General features: G+C 35.6%; 1 protein-coding gene across 8 annotated transcripts in view; it reads left to right on the top strand.

Moving 5' to 3' along the window:
• The window catches only part of lrba (LPS-responsive vesicle trafficking, beach and anchor containing), a 431,164-nt gene that overhangs the window by 242,310 nt on the left and 164,375 nt on the right, over positions 1 to 24,479 (top strand). For 4 of the 8 annotated variants that reach the window (XM_021476409.3, XM_002660442.8, XM_073951382.1 and 1 more), the window contains exon 37: positions 20,437 to 20,561. In XM_021476409.3, coding sequence (XP_021332084.2) covers positions 20,437 to 20,561 — 125 coding nt within the window. Of the gene's footprint in view, positions 1 to 20,436; positions 20,562 to 20,872; positions 21,013 to 24,479 lie in introns of those variants that run through there. The other 4 variants (XM_073951393.1, XM_073951386.1, XM_068221229.2 and 1 more) reach the window with 2 other exon arrangements.

The raw sequence follows: 24,479 nt of genomic DNA, 5'->3' as shown, positions 1-24,479 counted from the left end.
GTGGCTGGCACTGCTGCCTCATAGCGGAAGGGACCAATGGTTCAAGTTCAAAGTGAGCCAGTCGGCACTCTCTGCATGGAGTTTGCATGTTCTGCCCATGTTCACGTGGGTTTTCCACGAGCTCTGCGGTTTCCTCCCACAGTCTAAAAACATGTACATAAGTGAATTGTAATAACTGTCACAAGCACTTAACGCATACAGTACATACTGAATTGATTCGGGGGCTCTCAAGAAATACCTTATCTCATATCTCTCCTAATGCTTATTAACTAGGTGGGAACCATGGACTCATCTATCTCCGAGCTCAAGGTTCTCTCCCGGGACAGCATGCCAAACCTGCTATTATAGTCGAGCATTATCTTAGTGTGAACTCTTGAAAAAACCTGCATACATCATCAAGCATCTTGATTTACTCTTAAATGTTTACTTTTACTTTGGACATACAAAAAATGTTTATATGAAAGTCTTGAGTGCTTTTGACAATTTTAGAATTGAAATAATATATTTAACATAGCTCTGTAATGAGTCTCTGTGCCTATAGTGCTCTACAGATATACGCTGTCTGAAAAAAAAAAAGTGTGGGATTTCCAAATGATTAGTTTAACTGGCAAAGTTTTAAAGCACAAGAAGCTAATGTATTTTTGTCATTATGAATTAATGAAGTACGTACACGGTACATCACTCTACCACAGGAATAATCTAGTTTATATATGATGTGAATGCATCCCACGTATATATTGTGAAAGAGATGCCAGAATTACAGTGGATACAATGAGCGCTATGTTGGTGATACTACGGTACTATGCTATTTCTTCAAAAGCAGATCATGGAGATTATTGATATCACACAGTACTCTTACCTTTTATCCACAGCCTTGGTGCATTTTCACTCGTCTGGAGCATGTTTGGAGTGTCCAGAATTTTAATGAACAATACATACAGCATGCATTCTTTCTGGCTTTTGTAAAAAAAAAAAAAAAAAAGCAATAAAAAACTAACTTAAATGTTTTGTTAAGAGGCAGGGGTATTAATTTTCTGGTGGTTCAATTCCTTCCATTTTCAACAAAGACGGCGGATTCAACAACATCAACAACAAAAAAAGCTTCTTTAATCTATTCACACCAAGGTTATAATAGTTATGGATTTTTCAGTAATTTTAGTTTTTATTTCGTTTTGACTTTTTGTTTTCAAATTCAAGTAGTTTTAGTTGGTTGTTAGAGGTAAATTTACTGGTTTATATTAGTTTTAATATTTTTAAATGGCTTAATTTTAGTTTAGTTTTTATTTGTTTCAGTGTTTCATTTTTTTTCTAAATAAGGATATTTGTTAGGTGCAAATATTCAAAATCATCAGAATAAATAATGTATAAAAAAAAACTCAATTAAAGATACTTTTTTTAAACATGTTTTCAGAGGACACATAAACACTACCATCTACCCATCCTTAAATTCAAATACAAAAGCTCACAAGATAGCTGCCTTACGTACAATGTATGTGCAAGGCTGCTTCTGAGGTTAGATACACAGTAGTGATGGGAAGTTCAAATCTTTACTTCGGATCTTTTTATCGTGACAATCCTCCCTTGTTAGGACTCAACATACCAAAAATATGTTGTCAGCAATCCCAATTTCAGTCAGTTAAAACCTCACTATTATCTGAAAAATGTCTTACAGTTAAGTTTTGCAACCCAACTGAAGCATGATTCCCCTAAATAAATTCCATTATGGCTTTCTGAATTAATTCAACCGGTTTAATTCAAAAAGAAAGATTTGTTTGCGATCACTAACACGGAAATAAAACCCATTATTGGGCACAAACGGGTTAAATTAATCATTTTAAGTCTCTGTATTTAATGCTGCCACCGTGCTGCTGTCATGTCCAGCTGTTGTTTTTGTCGTGGGAGCAACAGTGAGGACTGACTGGAGGAGGACTGGCTTGATCTGGTCAATGGCATCAGGACCAGATCAAGCCAGTCAAACACCTGGCAGCGTGAAGTAAATTAGATTTACTTGTAAAAGATTTACAGTATGTATTAAATGCATTTACAAAAACGAAAACAAAGGACGTTTTTGCTATAATATTAGTTCGTTTCAGTTTTGTACTGTATGTACACAATACAGTTTTAGTAAGTTCTAGTTTTCTTTAAAAAAAAACACTCGTTTTTATTTTTATTTCAGTTAATGAAAATTATTTCAAATTTTAGTTTTCATTTTTTTTAGTTCGTTTTTGTTAACTATAATAACCTTGATTCACACTTAGATAGTATTTCAGTAAGAAAACCAATCAGAAGAACAGAAAAATTCAGGGGAGAAAAAAAAATCTTCACAAAAATTAAAGAAGCAACATGCTCTTTTTGCACAGTAGGTTTTTATTTTCACCTTTAGTTCAGAAAGGTTGGCCGTTGATCCAGAGTGATGCTCTTATCTGTCCCTCAGTCCTTCCCATCATCCTCTTTTCTCTGAGGAGGCCTTATAATGGAATGCCCCTACATAAAGTAGCAAACGGGCCTCTGCTGCAGCAAAAGCCATTACACACAGCACCACACACACACATACACACACACACACACTTCTCTTCTGTAGCAACTCAGATTTATGAGTTTCATATGCCCTTAAGAAAGTATACTGCCATGACAGAGCAAGGTCACGAGAAGAGGCCCTGATCAATATTTAAATGAAAAGCCATTTGGGAAGTTTTTAAGGCCTTTTCTCCCCCCGTCTCACTCTCTCTCAGGAAAGAACATCAGGAAAGTATCGATTGCTGGGGTCCAGTAGTTAGTCAGAGGCTATCTCCTTTGACTAACCCCTTAGCACTCTGTCACCCCCCTCACCACTATGATAGATTGTTACTCTCTGGGCCGCAGTAATTACACGCAGCTCCAGTCGGGTCATTTATTTCAACACTTTCGCCATTTACCAAAAAAATCTCCTTTATCTTTGTGACCCAGCAGTTTGCTTTTGCAGCGAAAGCAAAAAAAGCGGGACACATAAAATGTTCACTCCTGCCCCAGAGCACGATGCGGCATCCATTACACATCTCAGCCATATTTCTCCCTCACTTTCTTTCTCCTTTTTTTCCTTATTTTGTGTGACATGTTTATTTAATATTAACAGGATGAATTTACAAATTTACAATCAATTAGATGCAAATTTTAAAGACTGTCCAATGGACTGCAAAAGTAAATCATAAACAATAACAAATAAATGAAGTAACCAAAATTTGTAGGGGAAAAGAATAATTAAAAAAATAGATAAAAAGATGGATGAACAGATAGAAATAATATGAAACAAAATACAATCTACACTCACTGGCCACTTCATTAGGTACACCGTACTAGTACCAGGTTGAACCCCCTTTTGCCTTCAGAACTGCCTTGATCCTTTGTGGCATATATTTAACAAGATACTAAATATGTAAATGTTCCTCTGAGAATTTGATCCAAATTGACATGATAGCATCACACAGTTACTGCTGATTTGTTTGCTGCACATCCATGATGCAAATCTCCCATTCCACGATATTTCAAAGGTGCTCTATTGGATATATCGGTTAGAGATCTGGTGACTTTTTAGGCCATTTGAGTACAGTGAACTCGCTGTCATGTTCAAGTAACCAGTGTCCGATGATTCGCACTTTATGACATAGCGTGTTATCCTGCTAGAAGTAGTCATAAGAAAATGGGTATACTGTGGTCATAAAGGGATGGACATGGTCAGCAACAATACTTGCGTAGGCTGTGGCGTTGAGATGATGCTCAATTGGTACAAATGGGCTCAAAGTGTGCCAAGAAAATATCTCCCACATGATTACACCACCACCACCAGCCTGAACTGTTGATATAAGGCAGGATGGATTGATGCTTTCTTGATGTTGATGCCAAATTCTGACCCTACCATCGAAATATTGCAGCAGAAATCAAGACTCATCAGACCAGGCAACGTTTTTCCAATCTTCTATTGTCCAATCTTGGTGAGCCTGTGCAAATTGTAGCCTCAGCTTCCTGTTCTTAGCTGAGAGGAGTGCCACCCAGGGTGGTCTTCTGATGCTGTAGCCCATCCACCTCAAGGTTGGATGTGTTGTGCATTCAGAGATGCACTTCAGCATATCTCGGTTGTAGCAAGTTGTTATTTGAGTTACAGTTATCAGCTCAAATCAGTCTGGCCATTTTTCTTTGAACTCTGGCATCAACAAGGGCAACAAACTGCCGGTCACTGGATATATTCTCTTTTTTGGAACATTCTTTGTAAACCTTAAACTCGTAAAAAATGGCTGTGCATGAAAATCCCAGCAGATCAGCAGTTTCTGAAGTACTCGGACCAGCCCGTCTGACACCAACAATCATGCCACACTCAAAGTCACTGAAATCACCTTTCTTCCCCATTCTGATGCTCTGTTTGAACTGCAGCAGACCGTCTTGACCATGTCTACATGTCTAAATGCATTGAGTTGCTGTCATGTGATTGGCTGATTAGAAATTTGCTTTAGCGAGCAGTTGAACAGGTGTAATAAAGTAGCCGGTGAGTGTATCAATACTAATATTGGTGTGTTTTTCCTTTTTTATTTATTAAATAAAAATAAAAATCACAAACATCCAACCTTTCATTAAAAATAAGCCACTTTTATTGGGGATCTCAAGATTAAACAAAATAAATAATTATTATAAATACATTCTAAATGTTTTTTCCTCTAACATTTGTTAAATTACTGATGCTATTTTATTATATATTGTTTTGTAATCCAGCATGAGGTTCCAGATTTTTTGGTCCCTTTCTGTGGTTCAGATTACACGCTGCACTGTATATAAATAAAACAAGTTTTGTTAGAATTGGTTTTAATATATACTGTCATCTGGATATCTATATATGCACAATACAGTGCTCCTCTACTCATCAATGCTGCGTTTATTCGATAAGTACAATGTTTTTATTAAAAAAAAACATCTTTATTGTAAAATAGATTAATGTAATTGTGGGATTTAAATCTTATTTATTTGCATTACTTTGGTTTTTTGTCACACAATCCTTTAGAACTGTAAAATGCTGATTTTCTGATATTTATGATGATAATCAAAAGTTTCAAACAATTCTTGTGGACTTATTTTTGTGGAAACAGCTTTCTTTTGCAGTCACAATGTTACAGAATATTTTGAATTGATTCACTCATTTAATATGCTTGACCTTGAGTAACATGAAAGATTAAAACTAACAAATAAATTGTTTTATCACCCCCACAGTTAAACCATAAGCATTACAGACTTTACAATCATACTTTTTCAACCCAGTGCATAGATTACTGTTTGATAAACAGTTCATTATCACTCCTCATTTGATCTGAGAAAAGTATTATAGAAAGAACCTTGGGCCTTGATGAATGGCTGAAATGCAAATGAAATGATCACATCCTAAGCAATGCATCTGTAGATACAAACCAGCAAAATGCGGTGAACAGCCATTTGTTCTCCTTTAACATGTAGCACAGATGCTCTGTCAGCGATGTCATTATCGTGTGCCGCTCTTGACCTCATGTCTACCTTTAGAAGAGGCATTAGCATACGGTGCCCAGAGTCAACAGTACCCCAGATGATTTCCCCTGCTCTGCATAGACATTGCCACCTTAATCAGACACAGTCGCTGTGATTTCCTCTCTCTCGGTTTAATTTGAGACTCCAGGCAGCCACACGACATACGCCAGTATACTTTTGACGGAGAGACCTGAGCTTGCCCTCCGTCTGCATGACAAATACTCACTCCATCCATTCAGTTTTCATAAACACATGGCTTATGCAAATCATAAGAAATAATCTCGGCGATACAGAGCAATTTGAGCTGTGGCAATCGCAGGCATTAATGAAAAAGGCACAAAGAGAGATGTGTTCACACTGACTGTAACTGCATTAATCCGCAGGAAAAGGTTATAAATGACTGCGAGTTGTCTCTAAAATGCCCCGCGCAGGAGTGATGTATGAAACTTGTGCTCTGTCTGGCCCGTTTGTTATGCTAAAGGTCACATCATTGTCATTTACATAATCTCCATGCCAGAAATGAACTCCAGTGTAATATCGGCTCAGAATACACCCGTCTGCACTTACAAACAGCTTTTGAAAGGAGAGCCGGTTGAGAAACCATCATTACTCTTGCAGGATCATTTTGCCCTTTTTGTAAATGATGTTGCGTCCCGCGGCAGCTCTCAATATTTTTAATGGGTTTAAACTCATAAACTGGCCACACAGGTACCGGTAGGCTGGAATTTGATGTGTTTTTCCTTCATGCTGATAGATAGCAATCGTTTGTTTAAAAAAAAAGATAGAAAAGAAAAACTATTGGAGTGCAGTCTGATGTGCTGTGCAGATGCAAAAAAAATGATAAATGATAGAAAAAAATCAGCATTTTATAGTGAATCATCTGGGTGTTTTTCCTGTAAAGATAAGCCGAATAGGCCTCATTGAGAAATGACATTTTGAAGAACGCTTCAATATGTGGAAGGTAATCTGAAGTCTAATTTCATTATTCACTGTCAGGCATTTTTGGCAGTCATTTTCATTTTAAAATGTGCCTTTTTCTCCCCCTCCTCCGCTTTCTGTTCTTTTTAAGTTTTATTTGTTACATTTAAAGGTTCAAGGTTTTGTGTGATTTGTTTATGTTGAGCATTAGGTAAGACAACGATAGCAGCTGTTAGCTTTGATTTTGGATAAACCTGGATAATTTTGAGCTTTTGTCTGCTAATTTCATCTTTCGAGTTTAAAATTATTTTTGGAGCGGGATCAAAATTGGTGACGTAGCGCCGATATGCCTGTCCAATGATGGCTTGTTGGTTTGCAGCAAGAATTTTTGTTGGGAGTGCTGTACGAGAACTGGAGATTGGCAGACTTTGTCATTTATCAGTTGAGTTTGTTACCATTCAGACACATTGCTTGTACGGAATCCGTGCTGCTGTGTTCGCAAATGCGTAAAATCCTCCAGATTACCGCCACTGTTAATGGTTGGATTAGTTGGGGAAAGAGACCTGCTGCACTGCGATCCACTGTGTGTGCGTTGAGACCCGGGGATTCATTTATTGTGTTTATATAAACATTTTGAAAATTATCTTTCTGATGATATGGCAAATTGTGGTCATGTGTAGGCCTATATAAAATTACAAATAACATATGTAACAGAGCATTAAACTACTTACTGTTGCATTTTAACTTTGTAAACTATAAAATTATGGGTCTCCTCATGGTTTGTGTCTTATTTTGTGCGCCAACTGACAGTTGTTTGCTCCTCTCTTTTTCCCCTGCTCTGCCGGCCATGCCGACTCCTCCCTCTGCTCACAGCGCGCCATACCCATCATGACTTTTGAAAAAATTAGGTAGACTTGAACCGAAAGAGGGGTTACCATGGCCTTTTAAGAACTATCTATATAACAACTATGCATCATTAAAATATTACATTAATAAGAAGAATATGTTGGTGAAAATGCAAAGAGGCATTGCATTTTGTTGGCATGAAGATAAGACACAAGTAGCTTAGTTTTCTATATATTGCAATAATCTAAAATTAATCTAAACTTTTCTATATATTGCGGTGAATTGCAATAATCAAGCCTAAATGCAATATACTTTAGGCATTGAGTCAGCCTTTCTGCATCAGCCCTTGAAGAGTCTTGTATGCAATATTACAGAGATTTTTTTTAAAAAATCCATCGAAATACGTCTACTCAAGTCTAAAAACTAGACTGAAACAGTTTCAATTTACTACAACTTCTGTGTTAAGCTGCTTTGACACAATCTACATTGTAAATACACTATAGATATAAAAATGAATTGAATTGAATATAATTTCCACACCTGAACAGAATCAGTAAATAAGCTCTTGTCCACAATTATCTTAGTTATTACATTAATTAATATATTTTGAGTGCACAAATTATGGCAACAACGTTTCAGTTTTAGATTAAGAAAGTTATGTTCCGGCCAGGCTTTTTAACAAAAAAGTAAGCAGAAAATGTATTTCCAGTAGTCAAATCAGGCTAATTTAAATATAAATCACAAATTCTAATATAAATCTCTGCATTAGTATAATCAGAACAACCCAGACCATTTTTCTAGATAATCAGCCCAGGAGGCAGCATTTAGATAATAAACAGAGTAGGACCCAATACTGACCTCTGAGGGACAGATAAAGCTAGGTACTCTAGCTGGATATTGAGAGAGAGAGAGATAATGTAGATACTGGGTTAAAAATGACACACAGTGAAATACATGTGATTTACCAATGATATTTAAATTCCTTAGTTTCAAGAATTGCATGTATTTGATAAATAAATGCGCACCTTTTTTCAATACACATTTCTGCAATAAGATGAAAAGATCTGGTAATAGGTGTTCTCAGCCGCATGCTGCATTCTCAAGCCTCTAGGCCTGTTGTTCTTGAGTGGGGATATGTGGGTATACTTGTTCCTGTGTGTAATTTAGAGCCCGTGTTTGCAGCAAAACCCTCGCAGGCTCTCATATGGCTGCTGGAGTGTGAGACTGATGCCTTTCTGAAGTGTGGCGACACAAGCCAGCCTCTCAGTTTCAGCAACTTCCAAAAAAACACCTCATTAATCCCACACGCAGACACACGCGCGCACTGAAATTCTCAACACATGGCCCAATTAAATGCTTTGTTTATTATGACACCTCCCTCGAGTCAAGTAGACTTGAAGTGTGGCTTGTTTTATGCAAACCTACAATTTAGGAGTGCAATTGAAGCTTTAAAGAGGAGATTATAAAACATGACCCTCTTCTCTGTTGATTCTCTCTGTCCTACTGTTTACTACTCGCTCTCCGTTCTATTTCCCTTCTTCATTAACTCAGCGGGTCGCCATCTGTATTAAGCAGCATTACGATTAGCCCCTCCCGTTCATCATCTCTGTTGGTAAACCTGTGCAGATTTACAGCCGGCGACCCAGCACTTATAGTGGCACCGGGCGAGAAGAAAAGACTTGGATTACACCTAACAAGCGCTTATAAAAGTCCTCGCTCGTGTTAAATGTGGTTTACATTAAAGCCATTTGGAGGAGGGTCTGAAGTGTTGCTTTCGGCATATGCAATAAGACAATTTCAACTCCCCGCTGCCATTTATGGCTCTGTTTCCGTCATGGCTGTTTTACGAGCGTACTAATTACTAATTGCGCCCATGTGGTGCAAATGCGTGCCCAGTTCTGGAGGCCTATTGTGTTTTGTAATTGTCGTTTTCTTGAGAGCGCGCTGGTGTAATTCCTGTTAGAAACCCCCTTTGGAAGGAGGGCCGGGTGGATGAATAATTCATTAATTCTGTGAAAACACTTGCTGCGTGGAATGTGCAGCTGATTCTTCTGCTGGGATTGATGGCGGCTGGATAACACACATACACGTACTTCCTTTGCCTCCATTAGGGCTCTATTGTCTGGTTGTCTGGGTGGCGGTGGAGGATGTGAACGTGTTTCCAGCTGCTCATCTAATTGCAGTGGCCGGCGTGGTGTTGTGTTGCAGACAGATTGATCCTCTCTGTATCTGTGCTCTCTCAGAGACTGACAGGAGAGGAGCTCCCTGGATCAGCTCTGTGCCTTTGGTAATCATTTTAATTAATGAACCCTGGAAAGCAGAATGATAGAGTGGCTATTTACATGGAGGAAACTATCACATGCAAACACCTCACTGCTGCTGCTGCTTAGATAGAGGGGATTTTGTTTTCAGACAGACAGGATGATATGGGGTGAACCTGACTCTCTTTCTGTTGCGCAGCACTGTTTTTTTTTTTTTTTTTCAGTTGTTTAATCAATATGTGTCTAGAAAGGGACAATATGTGTCTGTTAAAGGGATAGTTCCCCCAAAACTAAATATTTTGCACTTTGAGTTTCTTTTTTTCTGTTGAACATAAGAGTATCATTTAAAGAAAGCTGGGAATCTGTATTCGCTGACCTTTCATAGTATGTGTTTTCCTGCTATGGAAGTCAGTTGTTACCGGGTTCCAGCTTTCTTCAGAAAACATTCTTTTATTTTTAGCAGAGAAAAGAGACTCTAAGGGTTTGGAACCATTTCAGAGTAAAGAAATGGTGAGCAAAATTTTATTTTTGGGTGAACTGTCCTTTTACGAATGCTAGATGTTTTGACATACAGTTGAGGTTAGAATTATTAGCCCCCCTGTTTATTTTTTGTCCTCAATTTCTGTTTAATGGAGAGATTTTTTTTTTCAACACATTTCTAAACATAACAGTTTTTTAGTAACTAATTTCTAATAGCTGATTTATTTTATCTCTACCATGATGACAGTAAATAATATTTTAGATATTCTTCAAGACACTTCTATACAGCTTAAAGTGACATTTAAAGGCTTAACTTGGTTAATTAGGGTAACTAGGCAGGTTAGGGTAATTAGGCAAGTCATTGTATAATGATGGTTTGTTTCTGTCGACTATTTAATTAATATATAGCTTAAAGGGGCTAATCATTTTGACCTTAAAAGGGTGTTTAAAAAATAAAACTTTCTCCAGAAAAAAAAACATTATCAGACATACAATGAAAATGTTCTTGCTCTGTTAAACATCATTTGGAAATATATATATATATATATATATATATATATATATATATATATATATATATATATATATATATATATATATATATATATATATATATATATATATATATATATATATATATATAACATTCAGAGGGGGCTAATAATTCTGACTTCAACTGTATATACTTTAAAAAATATTATTTTAATAATAATTTGATTTTGTGCATCAAAACAATTAGAAAGTGTCAAACAGCTTTATTTTTTTTCTGCATAATACATTTTAAATCCGGAAATTAACACCAATAGAGTTAATTTTAACACTTTAAAAGTCTATATATAAGGGAACCACCCGCAAAGTGTTAATTCAACACTTTCAAAAGTGTTGCCCCACCAACACAGTGTGAACCACCAACAAAATATGAACACTATTAGAGTGAAGAATTAACACTAATGCAGATAACAACAACACTGCTACAGAGCTTTGTTGCAGTCTCTGGCAGAGTTAAAATCCAACACTGTTCTGGAGTTCACCTTCAAAAAAAAATCACAATCCTTACTTTTTAACTGGTTAAGTAGATTAAGGCTTCTAAAATGAAAATACTTTTAATTTAAAAAAATATTAAATTCACTGTGAAGAAAATCACACTTTTTTAAGGTCAGACAATAACTTATTTGAAACAGGACCAGATTCAATACCCTTCGATGTACAGGATTCCCAGTGATAGGCTATTGCCAGCTGGTGTTTTTTTGCAAGCAATTTAGTGAGGTTTTAGAATGTGCTCTTTCTTAGCAAAGCATTTATTTCTACCATGACTTACAAAAAACTAAAATGGCATACACCAATATTGACTTTAATATGTTGTTTTATACAATACTTGACAAAAGTCTTGTCGCCTATCCGGAACAACACATAATAACTTGACTTCTAGTTGATCATTTGGTATCAGAAGAGGTTTATATGAAAGGCAAAGGCCTCTAGATTACGCTTATTTTATCAAAATATAATATGATAATTTCTTGATTTTTAATTATTTAATTAGGACTGTAAGCTCTGACTTTGCTTAGATGTGGTGTATGACTCCCCTGAGCTTGGACGACTGCATCCGTACATCTCTGCAATGACTTGAATAACTTATTAATAAAGTCATCTATAATAAAGAAAGTTTTCTTGCAGGACTCATAGATGGATTCATCTTTAATGCCTCCTCCTTCATCTTACCCCAGACATGATTAATACTGTTCATAGCTGGTGACTGGGCCAATCTTGGAGCATCCTTGACCTTCTTTGCTTTCAGGAACTTTGATGTGGAGGCTGAAGTATGAGAAAGTGGCCATCCTGCTGAAGAATTTGCCCTTTCTTGTAGTTTGTAATGTAATGGGCAACATAAATATTTACCCCTATACTAAATGTAACCTCACACCATAATTTTTCCTTCACCAAACTTGACTCATTTCTGAGAATCTTGGATCTATGTTTGTTCCAATAGGTCTTGTGCAGTATTTGTGATGATTGGGATGCAGTTCAACAGATGATTCATCTAAAAAAATCTACCTTCTGCCCCTTTTCCAAATGATCAAAGTCAAGTCATTATTTTTTGCTCTTACAACTGGGATCGACCCCAAAAAAACGGGTCTTCCTTGTGGTTTTCTAATACAAGTGTACTTCACTTTTATACAGTCAGTTCTAAAGTATGCCTGTCCAGTCTGGGGCGGACTACCTAAAGGTCTCTCTGAGGAGTTAGAGAGGATCCAAAAGTGATACTATCGGATATAAGGTATTCCGGCTTCAACTTTTTAAACACTGAGTGAAAGGCATGAGGAAGACACCCTACGTACTCTCACTATAATTAGTTGTGCTGCAGTACCCTGTCCTGTCAAATATGAAATAAACTAAAAAAAAAAAAAAACATTAAAGCATCAAATTTACATTATTTTTTACTCAAAATACCTAAAATGGCACTCTAGTAGTGTTTATAATTGTACTATATGCTTTCAGTATACTTTCATACAGTAAATCTGTTAAATTAGCTGTCCTTGACCTATCTTTACTTGTGTTACACCTAATGCTGCAATTAGAGTTTTTCTAATGAATGTACGTGCTGAGTGAGTGTACATGAGTAAGCATCTTGAGTGAGCTCTCGCACTTTTTTTGCATTTTCATTTTCATTTACAACTGGAAAGACACTTGAATCCATTTTTTAAAAATCATGTTTAATAGGGATCAATATTTAATTCCAGATGAAGACTAATTAGATCCACCAATGAAAAAATCATGCCAAATACATCTATATGAAATGAGAGAAATTTTAGATGAACACAAGCTTATCTGCAAAATGCTGATAAATAATAATAACAACAAAAAACAACGTTAGCATGTGTCACCTTATTGTGGAAGGTTTTGATTCATGAATGAATTCCTCCAAACAGGATTTTTCAGTATAAGTTAAGCATAAGGAGGGTCACCGAAAATTAATAAAGCTTTTATAAATATTATGTATTCAAAAATGAGCAGTGATTTTAATATCTTATTAGTAAATTGACCGGTGAGAGGAAAAATATTGAAACCTGGCGTACTTTATAACTAATTAACATTTTTGTTGTACTTAAAAGAAAGATTTGTGTTGCTTTTTTTGTCTTTATTATAAAAAGGCAGAATTTGCACAGGCAAGTTGAAGAGGGGCACGGTTGGGGGGATGTGTAGTTGCCCACAAAGTTATCACCCTGACCTCTTTCTACATTTTTTCCTGGTATTTCTAGTGTTTTTAAGTGATTGATTGATTGATCGATCTGATTCCCCTATGCCTAAGCTGATTTGACATGCTTACCCATATGTATATTTACTTTTTGTAACATATTATTTACCTTAATTACATGCCTTACACAAACTGATTTATAAGCAGGTTAAATTTAATTTGCTCAGAACAATAACAGAAACACAGGCCAACACATGATTTCATTACACTGGCGAAGCAGGAACATAATATATATACACGAGGAGATCCATCTGAACACAATTAGAGTTAAGAACTGAGAAAGCAGGTCTGTGGGATACACTTTTAAGGAGAGACCTGGTTTTTGTATTGCTGTTGTATTTGTACTAAAAGTGCATGTTCATTACTGATGAGGTGGACCCATGAGACTGGAGTCAGATGCTATTTTTACAGCATTTTTTGGGGGTTTGTTAATGTACTTGCTTGATCTTCATTTACTTCTAACATATCAGTTGTAACTCTAAGAACTTTTTTTGTAGTTGTTGGACTTATGTCTGTGTGTAAACAATTCCATGAAACGTTTAACAGAAAAGGCTTTGCTGTCTGCCTGAGCTGTAAATGGTCTCAGAGGAGCTGTGCTTATCCTGGAAACTAGCATCTCTTTTCAAAATTACATCCCCTTTTCTTGTCTTTAATAAATCAGTTATTAATGTCTCTTATTAGTAGAGACAGCTTTTTGCTTTGAGTTTCTTGCAGTGGGTTCAGTGTTTAAAATTAGTTTACAAAAGATTTGCATCATATTTTTTAGTACTGCACAATATAACGTTTCAGCCTTGATATTGCAATGTGCACATTTGTAACGGTCACATAACAAAGGTATGCAATGTTAAGACTGGATTATAGCTGACCAGTAGATATAGATTTGTATTTAATCACTGTATTTATACAGAAATTATATGATTTGTGCAAAAAAAAAAATCTGACTTAGAATTTTTGTCTTTGTTTTTAGTCTAAATAACTACATTTCAAAGCGAAAATAAAATTATTTAACTCATCTGATTTTGCATTAATTTTGCTTGTTTTATGGAAAAACTAAATTTTGCCTTATTTGATATGAATTTAAAAACAAAACAATATTTTTACTTGACTTATGTTTGATATTTGTACTAGAAATGAGACAAAGCAAAGTAAGGGGCAGATCACAGAGAATGCACTTGTCTGTTCTAGAGCGTGAGGCGCTACACTGCTTTTTTTAATGATTAGAAAAAAAGACTAGACAAAGACTGTATCAGCTGGTTGTTGTGCGCGAGTATTGCTGTTGATATTTTTATAATTTTAATATTTAACTATATTGTGAAATTGAAGATTTGTGAATCATACAGCGCCGCATACCTCAAGCATTGACCGCTAGTCTGTCCTCTATCTTTAAGTCAACTTGGTTGTCTTGATAACACAAACACTGCCGTCACCTCAACAGAAACTCCTGCTTTCATTTGATTGGAGAATGAAACACAGGACTGACGTAACGTGCAGTTAAAACTCGAGGCGCGCAGGGCACATAGCAGCAGCTGTTAGTAAATGGTTCAAAAAAGGCACCTCTCAACGGAAAAAGTGTGTTCGGTGTAATCGGTCCTTAAGAAATACATACATACATAAATTTGTTGCATTGCCATTATTTAATTTCTCTACCTGAATACTGTTAGACTCCCCAGAAAACTGTCAAATAGAGCAATTCAACTATCTTGTGAGACTTCATTTACATCGTAATATTTATTATAGGAAAATAAAATATCACAATATCAGAGTTTTCCAATATCATACAGCCCTAATATTTTTTGTCAAAAACGAAAAATGGACAAAAGACGAACTAAATAAAACTTAATTCTGAATTACACAAACTATGAAAAATTTTTTTGCGGTTTAAAGATAAAACTGTTAAATTTGGGCCTGTTTTGTTCATACAATATCAGTAATATCAAAATATCATTCTGGTTTATAATCGTGTTCTCCGTGATATATTGTAGTATATATTGAGCTTTTTGATATATGCATAATTTATATATTGTTTCGTTAAATTCAATTATGTCAAATTAACTTTAATTAAATTAGGTGTGTCAAAGCAGTTTAACTAAACTAAAATGAACTAAACTGGTTAGATTTAAATCTACTAAATCTAAAGTAAATTTACACTGTATAAAATGCTGGGTTCTGTACAATTAATTTGACGACAAGAAGAAATTAAGTTAGCTTGTTAGTTTTTCTCAAATTTAAGTGGATTGAACTTAAAGTAATTAAGTTTCCCTCCTAAAAAAAAAAAAAACCCTCAAGGATTGTGTTATTTCAGCTCATTATGCTAAAAATTTCAGCTAAATATTTCGAACAACAAGCAAATGTAATTTTTTGAGTGTAGTCAAATCGTAAAATCTTTTAAATTTCAGTCAACCAAAACTACAATGCATCCAAAAGACTAAACATAAATATAAAAAAGAAAACTAAATGGCATTTTAAAATGATTATGACTAAAACTAAAAAAAATTTGCTGGCAAAATGAAAAATAAATACTGATAAATACCTGCCCTGCTCGTATGATAGCCATTTTAAGCGGCCTACTAAAATGTGTTATTTTGCACACCGTAACTATTTCCTGAAGTATTTCTGTCTGTTTTTATTTCTCATAGTATCATTAATTCTAAGAAGACTTGCCGTACCATTCTTTGATTTATCTATTTTCTCAACTCTCTCTTTCAATACTTTCCTTCTCTCTTTCTCCCCCTTCTTCTGGTATTTTAGGTCATAATAGCATGTTTGCTGGCGATTGTTAAAGTATGCGGGCGTAAAAAAGGTGAGCACTAGGGAGGGCTCTTAAGTGGCCGTTATCCTGATTTATTTGGCCTGGGTGTGGAGGCCCTGTTGCACGATAAAACTTCTTCTCACTTCCACAGAACAGAATGGACTTAGAGAGTTATATTTCACCGCTGCTACAGTAAATCAGCCGGAGGAACGGCTTCAGAACCACTGCTAAAGCCATTCGCAGTCGTTCCCCCATCAACCCCCTCTCGCTCGCCGGATCACCACAGATCTGCTCTGCGATCGATTCTTCTTGGATGGCATATGATCATTGAATTTCGGTTCTTGAGTTTAACAAGATTCTGGTACTGTTTTATCACATTCGTCCTTGAAAAATTTTCTTTAGGTTCTAAATTCATTTTTCTTCTGTCTGTATGTGTGTAATTAATTACTCTTGCCATCGTGTGTTACATCCCAAAAAATGAGTTTAATTCAATTCAGCAAATTGCACTTCTCCCTCCCCTGGCCTGAAATTAGTTCTTTCTGTTTCAAATTAAGCAGGCTTTCGTAGATTAAACTCATTTATGGCGCAGGGAATGTATTTTCGCTTTACCTCGGGGGGCTAAACATAATGAATATTTTACGAGATTATTTTAATTAAAGTCCTTTGAATCTAAATGGGGTAATATGTTATAACCATTCGTCTGACTGTATACCTTCGTTAAACATTTTCACACGCGTCAAGAGAAAACATAGTGAGCTGATAAAGGAAAGAAAGGGAGAGATGGAGTAGGATGAGGATGAGCCAGAGATTTCTTTACAGTGATAAAAGGTGCAAATTGAGAAGAAAACTGGCTGAAGGCGAAGGACATTGAGGCCCCGTTTACACTAGTGCGTTTTAGTTTTAAAACGGCGTTGTAGAATGAAAACGATCCGCGTCCACACTCGCGTTTTACCCAGCGTTTCTGAACAGCTCTCCGTCCACACCAAAACGCTGAAAACGCACATCACGTGACCACACACACACTCTCGGGCAAGCGCTCCAGCTTTTTAACCCAGATGAGAGCTCTGCTTGTCGGACTGCTTATCACGCATCTCCCGCTGGATCTAATCTCACTATATTTGCTAAACGTGATATTTCATTCATGTTGTTGTCTTTATCTAACGACATAGGCCAATTCCCTGACGTTGGTCATTGGAACGTCAGTAACATGTTTTGGTTAAGCGCAAAGATAAGTTAATGATTAATCCAGGTACATTGACTGATCGCTTGCCTTTATTTCCTACAATGTATAAACTTATTGTATGTTATACTTTTATAATTATCGATTATTAAAACTGATATTCAGCAAAAGAGAGGGTGCGTTTCGTATTTTCACTGAAATTGAAAGGAGGCAGGTGTTATCGGCTCCGTTTAGTTATAAATATGCACACAGTGAAGATTACGCTCATATATGCAGCACGGCGCCTCAACATTTCTGCTGTCTGTTAAGTTGCTAATATTAAAAAGAAAATAGGCAGTTCCTTAAATCATGTTTACGTTTTATTGTTGAGAAAGTGAAACAACGTAGCGAAGGTGATGTGAATGAAGTTATAATGTACACTGTTCCCTGTGAAGATTTACCCGTGTCCTCGGTATGTTTTCCATATCAAACTGAGAAGGGGGAGACTGCAGCCTTGATCAAAACTTGCGAAGTCTTAACTTACAAGAAGAGGATGCGAGACTGAACTGTGTGTGGGCTACTTAATATTCAGGAAAAGCCCCAATCAGAGAGGCGAACGTTTGCAGCCCCGCCTCCGTTTTCAGATGTCTCCGTCTTTCCCCATCCACACTGAGACGGAGCAGCAGCGTTTTAAAACGAAAACGGCCTCTCCAGCGTTTTCAAAAAGCTCCGTTTTCGGCGCTCGAGAACTCCGGCGTAGTGTGGACGGATGGCGTAACCGTAGCAAAACTTATGCGTTTTCAAACTAAAACGCACTAGTGTAAACGGGGCCTGAGTCAAATGTGCTCCTCTCCTGCTGTAAGGTGTCCTGCTGGGCTCAGAAATGAGCCTGGAATCACAGCACTGCCTCATTTTCTGTGCGTGTGTGTGTGCGTGTGTGTGTATGTGTGTTCTGGATTGCTGTGTCAGCAGGCTGATTCTCAGTGTGATGTATTTAGCTCTCATCTCACCTTCTTGAGGTACTGCAAAAATCTGGGCCTCTTTTTCAGTGTTACTTCCAAGGACAAACACTTCGGACATTCTGTGCATATGTGACTTCTAAAATTAGAACACATGTATCAGTTTAACAGGTTTTTTCCTTCACTGTTGCTATGAGCGAGTTAGCTTTAGGATACACTGGTTATATTATCATTAGCAGCATTAGTAGTCATAATAAGTTTATTATTGTTTGCAGGGCTCAATAATAAGGACTGCCCGATGGCCCAGTGTGAGAGACGCTCGAGACAGTAGACAAGATTGTAACTGGCCCAATTGGGCCAGCGTTGTCTTGTCACCAAAGTTTAATTTGCCTGCCACTATTTGTCGCAATTTACTATTGTCAATTTGTCAACAGTTTGTGCTTTTAAGCCTTTAAATGCCACCTTCTCTGTAAAGTCATAAACACCATTTTGCATATTGGTTCCTGGCATCTAATTGGATGTTGTGAGCACGTTATTTTTTTCTGTAGCAAAGAGACGGCAACATAACGGCAACATCAAATTATGAGGCTAATGAAAACATCTGTTTCTAATGTCTCGGGCATTTACGTGGGTACAACACAGCGAAAAAATGACATGATGTCTTGCAGTTTGCCAATTCACCATTTGTTTTGCAATAAAATACCTGCACATTTTCTATACTGTCATTTTTGTTTACATAACACTTAGAATTTTGCTCATTATACATTTATTAACATTTTTTAAATATTCAAATTCTAGATTCACAGATGTTATTTGCTATTAACTTTAGTTTTTGGTGGAGCTAGTGAAAATATTGGCAGGGCAAGTAAAAATCTGAACCACTGTTCCTTTGCGTTGAACCCTGGTTTGTAACTGCTCCACATGTGTGTATACAGTCTATAATACATAGATTTTACATTATTAAATAATGTTTGAGTCAACTATTAGATGTACTGTTTTGGTGTCCATGGCAAATTCAATTTACAAAAGTAATTTTATAATCATATTGTAGCATGCTAAAGGCAAGTGTGGTCTTTAACATTTTAATTGAAATAATAAATGTTGTAAATAAAATGGATAAAATAATAATTGAATTGTCGTTCAGCAGAACAATTAATAAACCTGTTCATGCAAAAAAAAAAAATAATGATAATTATACTGCCTTCTACTTGTTCAATTAAATAAATTATTCTTTACATAATTAAAAACAAAGCATACAGATAACATTAGATTATTAAAATTACAATTCATTTTAATTTTGGGGCTTCAATGTGATCCCAAAATGGAATTTTAATATGGCATTTTTTGTTCTAAATATGCTCAGCAAGTTATTATTTCTGTAAATCGTAGAAAAAATTGTTAATATTAAAAATAATATATAATATATACAGTTGAAGTCAGAACTATTAGCCTCCTTGTTTATTTTTTCCCCAATTCTGTTTAACGGAGAGACGATTTTTTCAACACATTTCTAAACATAATAGTTTTAATAACTCATTTCTAATAAAAAAAAAATAATAAAATTTATTTTATCTTTGCCATGAGGACAGTAAATAATATTTGACTAGATATTCTTCGAGACACTTCTATACAGCTTAAAGTGACATTTAAAGGCTTAACTAGGTTAATTAGGTTAACTTGGCAGGATAGAGTAATTAGGCAAGTTATTGTATAACAATGGTTTGTTCTGTAGACTATCGAAAAACTATATATCCTAAAGAGGCTAATAATATTGACCTTAAAATGTTTTTTTTATTTTTTTTTATTAAAAGCTGCTTTTATTCTAGCCAAAATAAAACAAATTAGACTTTCTCCAGAAGAAAAAAAAAATATTATCAGACATACTGTGAAAGTTTCCTTGCTCTGTTAAACATAATTTGGGAAACATTTAAAAAAAAGAAAAAAAAATTAAATGGGGGGTTTAATAATTCTGATTTCAACTGTGTAAAAAAAAATATTATAATAATAATATATTTCACACTTTGACCCACATTGATTTATTTTTTATTTTTATTTTATTGATAAAAATTTATTTTATTGATTTAAAAATAAAATCCAATTTTAGCTATTCTCCAGTTTGTGCAGTTTCAGTTGCAGAAGGTTGCAGCAAAACAAGGCTTGTATTATGCCGGTACTGTGCTGCGTCTCACTGCATTGGCTAATTGCTAACATATGTGCCTGCCTCTCTCTCTCCCTCTCTCTCTTCTTCTCTTTCTGCATCTCTCTCTTTCTTTCGCTCTTCCTCTCGGCAGCAGACCGCGGGAGTTCTGGCGCCTGGACTACTGGGAGGATGACCTGAGGAGACGTCGGCGCTTCATCAGGAACCCGTTTGGGTCCACACACTCTGAGGCCACGCTCAAGGCTGCAGCTGAGCATGGTGGGTAATACATAGTCATACAGTATCATGCGCTTACACACACACACACATACACACATATGCAGCCTATTCTGTTACGCTTGTAACCCATGATAACAGGTAACAGTCTGTGTAAAGCATTTATAGTTTTTAGAAGACAAACAAAAGGCATTACAGTCTCTCACAGAGGATTTTGTCTCGGATAGTATTATGGCAGCAATTTTAGGCTAATTTGTTTATTTACTACGAGCAGTTCCTAGCATTAGCTCGGATTTTTAAGTATCGCTAATTGTTAAATTGTCACTGTGTTCCTTCCTTCTCATGCATGTCAGCTGCTGGTATTAAAGGTAAGTGAAACTGTGAAGTTAATTGGAAAGCTAGCAGCAGTGGCTTTTAAGCGTGGATTACAGTAGATGTGTTTACCTTAGTCTTAGGATTGCAGTTTTAAAATACAGCTTTCCAGATTTCACTTAAAAATGATGTTTGCTGCTTGTACTACTTATTTAAAATGAGTTGAAACAACACAATTCTGAAAGTTTTTTGGGGGACTACTTATTTGTTTTATGTTCAATCCACTTAGATTTTTTAGCTTAATTGAGTTGAGTTAGGATGACATGAAGCAATTGTGTAGAACCCAGCATTTTTTTACAGTGTGCAAAATAATTATGATTTAAAGTCATGTAAACACACACTCAGAAATGGCTTTTACAGCTTGTTTAAGCTACTTATTTAAAATGAGGTGAAGCAACACAATTCTTAAGGTTTTTTGGGGGGACAACTTAATTGTTCTATGTTCTACTTCTATTCATAAAACATAAAAAGAGATTAAGTTAACTTAATCGATTTGTGTTGGGACAACATGAAGGAATAGTGCTGAACCCAGCATTTTTACAGTGTATTTTACAAAAACCATGCTGTAAAAAGGAATTAATTTGAAAAGTGAGTAAACCCATTGCCTTAATTTCATTTTACCTAAAAAAATGTAAAGTACTTCTGTTCCAACTTAGAACTATTAAGTTCACTTAAATATTTTTTTTTTTTACAATTATGCGTTTACTTAATCATTTCACAAAATATTTGCATGGTCTTTAAATGTCTTAAATCTCAAAAGCTCAATTTTAGGCCTTAAAAAGCCTTAAATCTACTGAAATGTTGTTGTAGGCCCTAAATCTTTTTTTAACAGGTCTTAATTTTCCTTTATTCATGTATAGCTTCTCAATCTAGCCATTAACACTCATACAATCACTAACAATCCTAATCTCAATAAAACTTTTTATTTAAAAATAGCATTTTTAACTCTATTTTCCATCCTGTTCTAATTACGTTCCTTACAGTAATGTTTGTTTACAAGTATTTACTGCTGAGGATACTGACCTGACTTATATTTGTTATTATTAAATTATTATAATTATTATTGTATAATTAAATGTATTTAATTATAATCATTTATTTGATTGGGCAAGTAAAAATCTTTTCCAACTGTGATGTTCGAAATAGCATTTAGCCCTGTATAAGTCTAAAATTTCCTTCATAATGGTCTTAAAAAGGTCTTAAGTTTAACTTGGTGAAACCTGCAAATACCCTCTTTTAAGGCAGTGCTTAATTTTTTTTAAGTAAAGCCACCTAATCCATTTTTTTTTCAGTGCAGTAATTTGTAGTGGATCTACCTTACATTCTGCTAATAGAAAATGATGAATAGCAATGTGCTGAAATATGTAAGAATTTAAATATATGCCTTTTTTTGTTTTTAAAAAAGTAAGCAAAATATTTGACTTTAAATCGAATTAACTAATGCAGTATAACTTTTAAAATGATAACACAGGGGTGGCCAACCCTGTTCCTGGAGAGCCACATTCCTGCAGATTTCAGTGCAACCCATATCAATCACACCTGCCTGTAATTATCACGTGGTGTTCAAGTCCTAATTAATTGGTTCAGGTGTGTTTGATATGGGTAGCAACTGAAATCTGCAGGAAGGTGGCTCTCCAGGAACAGGGATGGCCACCCCTGACTTAATGCAATAAAAACATAACAGTTCATAACAGAACAGGAGTTCAATGCCGAATACACTACTCCAGCAGAATCTGCCTTTGCCTCGATTTGCTCACCTGCAAGTCTTTGCATTGTCCTCTATCCATCAGATGACAGTATGTACATTTAAACTTTATATTTAATAATAAAACAAACAAAAGCTTCCCTATTATTTTCGCTCTCTTCTCAGATGGAATGGCGGGCCAAATCGAAGGTTACCATGGGCCAACTTTGGCCCACGGGCCCTAGTTTGGGCATCTCCGCTCTAAACATTTTAAAACTTTTGAGTTACTTTGGAGATACAATATGAATTAATGAGTGAAAAAAAAAAACACCAAACAACAAAATGGAAAATGTTATGCTCATTTTGACATGCTACACTCCTGACATGTGTAAGTGTTTTTTTTTAATAAATCATAGTTTGTTAACAGAAAAGTTACACTTCTTGGAAAACCGCTTAGCATCACACGTTAGTGACTCCCACACACGTGCACACTTATCTTGATTCTCCCTCAGACAATAGCTAGTAAAACTCTTCACCAAATATTAGACGCTTTACACCTACATCACAGCAGGGAGAAATTACCAAGAATTTTTTTCATTAAATCTGAGTTGCTAAATTGCACTAGGAACAAAAAAATGGCGTCCCAAAGGAAGAAAAAGGCAATTGTATCATGAAAAGATGTTTAGAAATGGCAAGAGTTGATGTGTTGGCATAATATTGCTGCAGATTTTGTTGGATTGAATTGGATTAATGCAGTTTTAATTATTCTCTGAATAAGTGGTGGAATAATAAAAAAGGACATCTTGTTTTCCAGTCTGAATTGATTTATGTAAAATATGCAGTTCCATATATTATTAAGTACACAATATAAAGAGATATCAATCATAAGTTAGTGTTTACACTCCTCAGCTGCTTGTGTTCCCTCACATCCCTCAGTTAATGTTTTAATGTTGTTCAATGAATTATTCATGAAACTTTGAAATAAGTATGTAAAATAATTGTATTTCAAAGTAAAAACTAGATTGTGCTTAACCCATTGGCAGATTATTTTGCTTGTTTTAGTGAATACGTTATTTTTCAACATATTTTTTATGAAAACAAGACAATATTTTTTGCTGGTCTATAAATGCTTCTTTATTTAAGAATTCTTAGATATTTGAGTTAGAAAAACTCTGAGTATGAAAAGTATTTTTTCCATGCTGTGTGAGAGGTTTTTCACACTCCTGAGTGATTTTTTTTTCAGTGTGATCTTGGCTACAATCGGAATCATCAGGCTTACGATAACCATTCAGAATTTGGACTTGAGCAGCTTAACCTATTGCACCCCTTGGAAATGGGGCAGTTTCTAAGAAAAAAATTTCTTCAATATGTCACTGCTTAGCCCCAGAATGACACAGGTCCTCAAGACAAACGACCAATGTGACAGAAGTCAATAAGAATGTGATCTAAAAGCAATAAGTGCTCAGAATTGCAGCATCCTCAGAGACCGATGTGCCGCCCTAATGGTCGTAATATGCAGCTGGATGGAGGACCCTAAGGGGACCCAGTGATTTCTGTCTTTTCGCTCGGTCCCCCACTTTTTTCTTTTCTGTACACTTCACGTTTTCTTTTGCTAACTTCAGACTTGGTTAAGTTCAAGTTTTCCTTAAGGAACACTTTGGTTCCACTTTGAAATGGAACCTAAAACTTAAAACCCTTCATTATTCTTGAACACTTCCCCAGTGACCATCCAGCTCAGGAAATAATCAATCCAGCCATCAAGTATTTATGTGCATATATTAATTGTCTTCAACTTTATCTAAAATCCTATACAGGGCAAACACACACAAAAACAGCTATTAAGACTCAAGTGGATATGTCGTAAATAATAATAAAACATTTCATTAAAAATAAGAAAAATAATA

This window comes from Danio rerio, chromosome 1 (assembly GCF_049306965.1).
Source record: "Danio rerio strain Tuebingen ecotype United States chromosome 1, GRCz12tu, whole genome shotgun sequence".
Lineage (NCBI taxonomy): Eukaryota > Metazoa > Chordata > Actinopteri > Cypriniformes > Danionidae > Danio > Danio rerio.
Note: the sequence above shows the minus strand (reverse complement) of the source record. Positions and strands in the feature narration are given on the sequence as shown.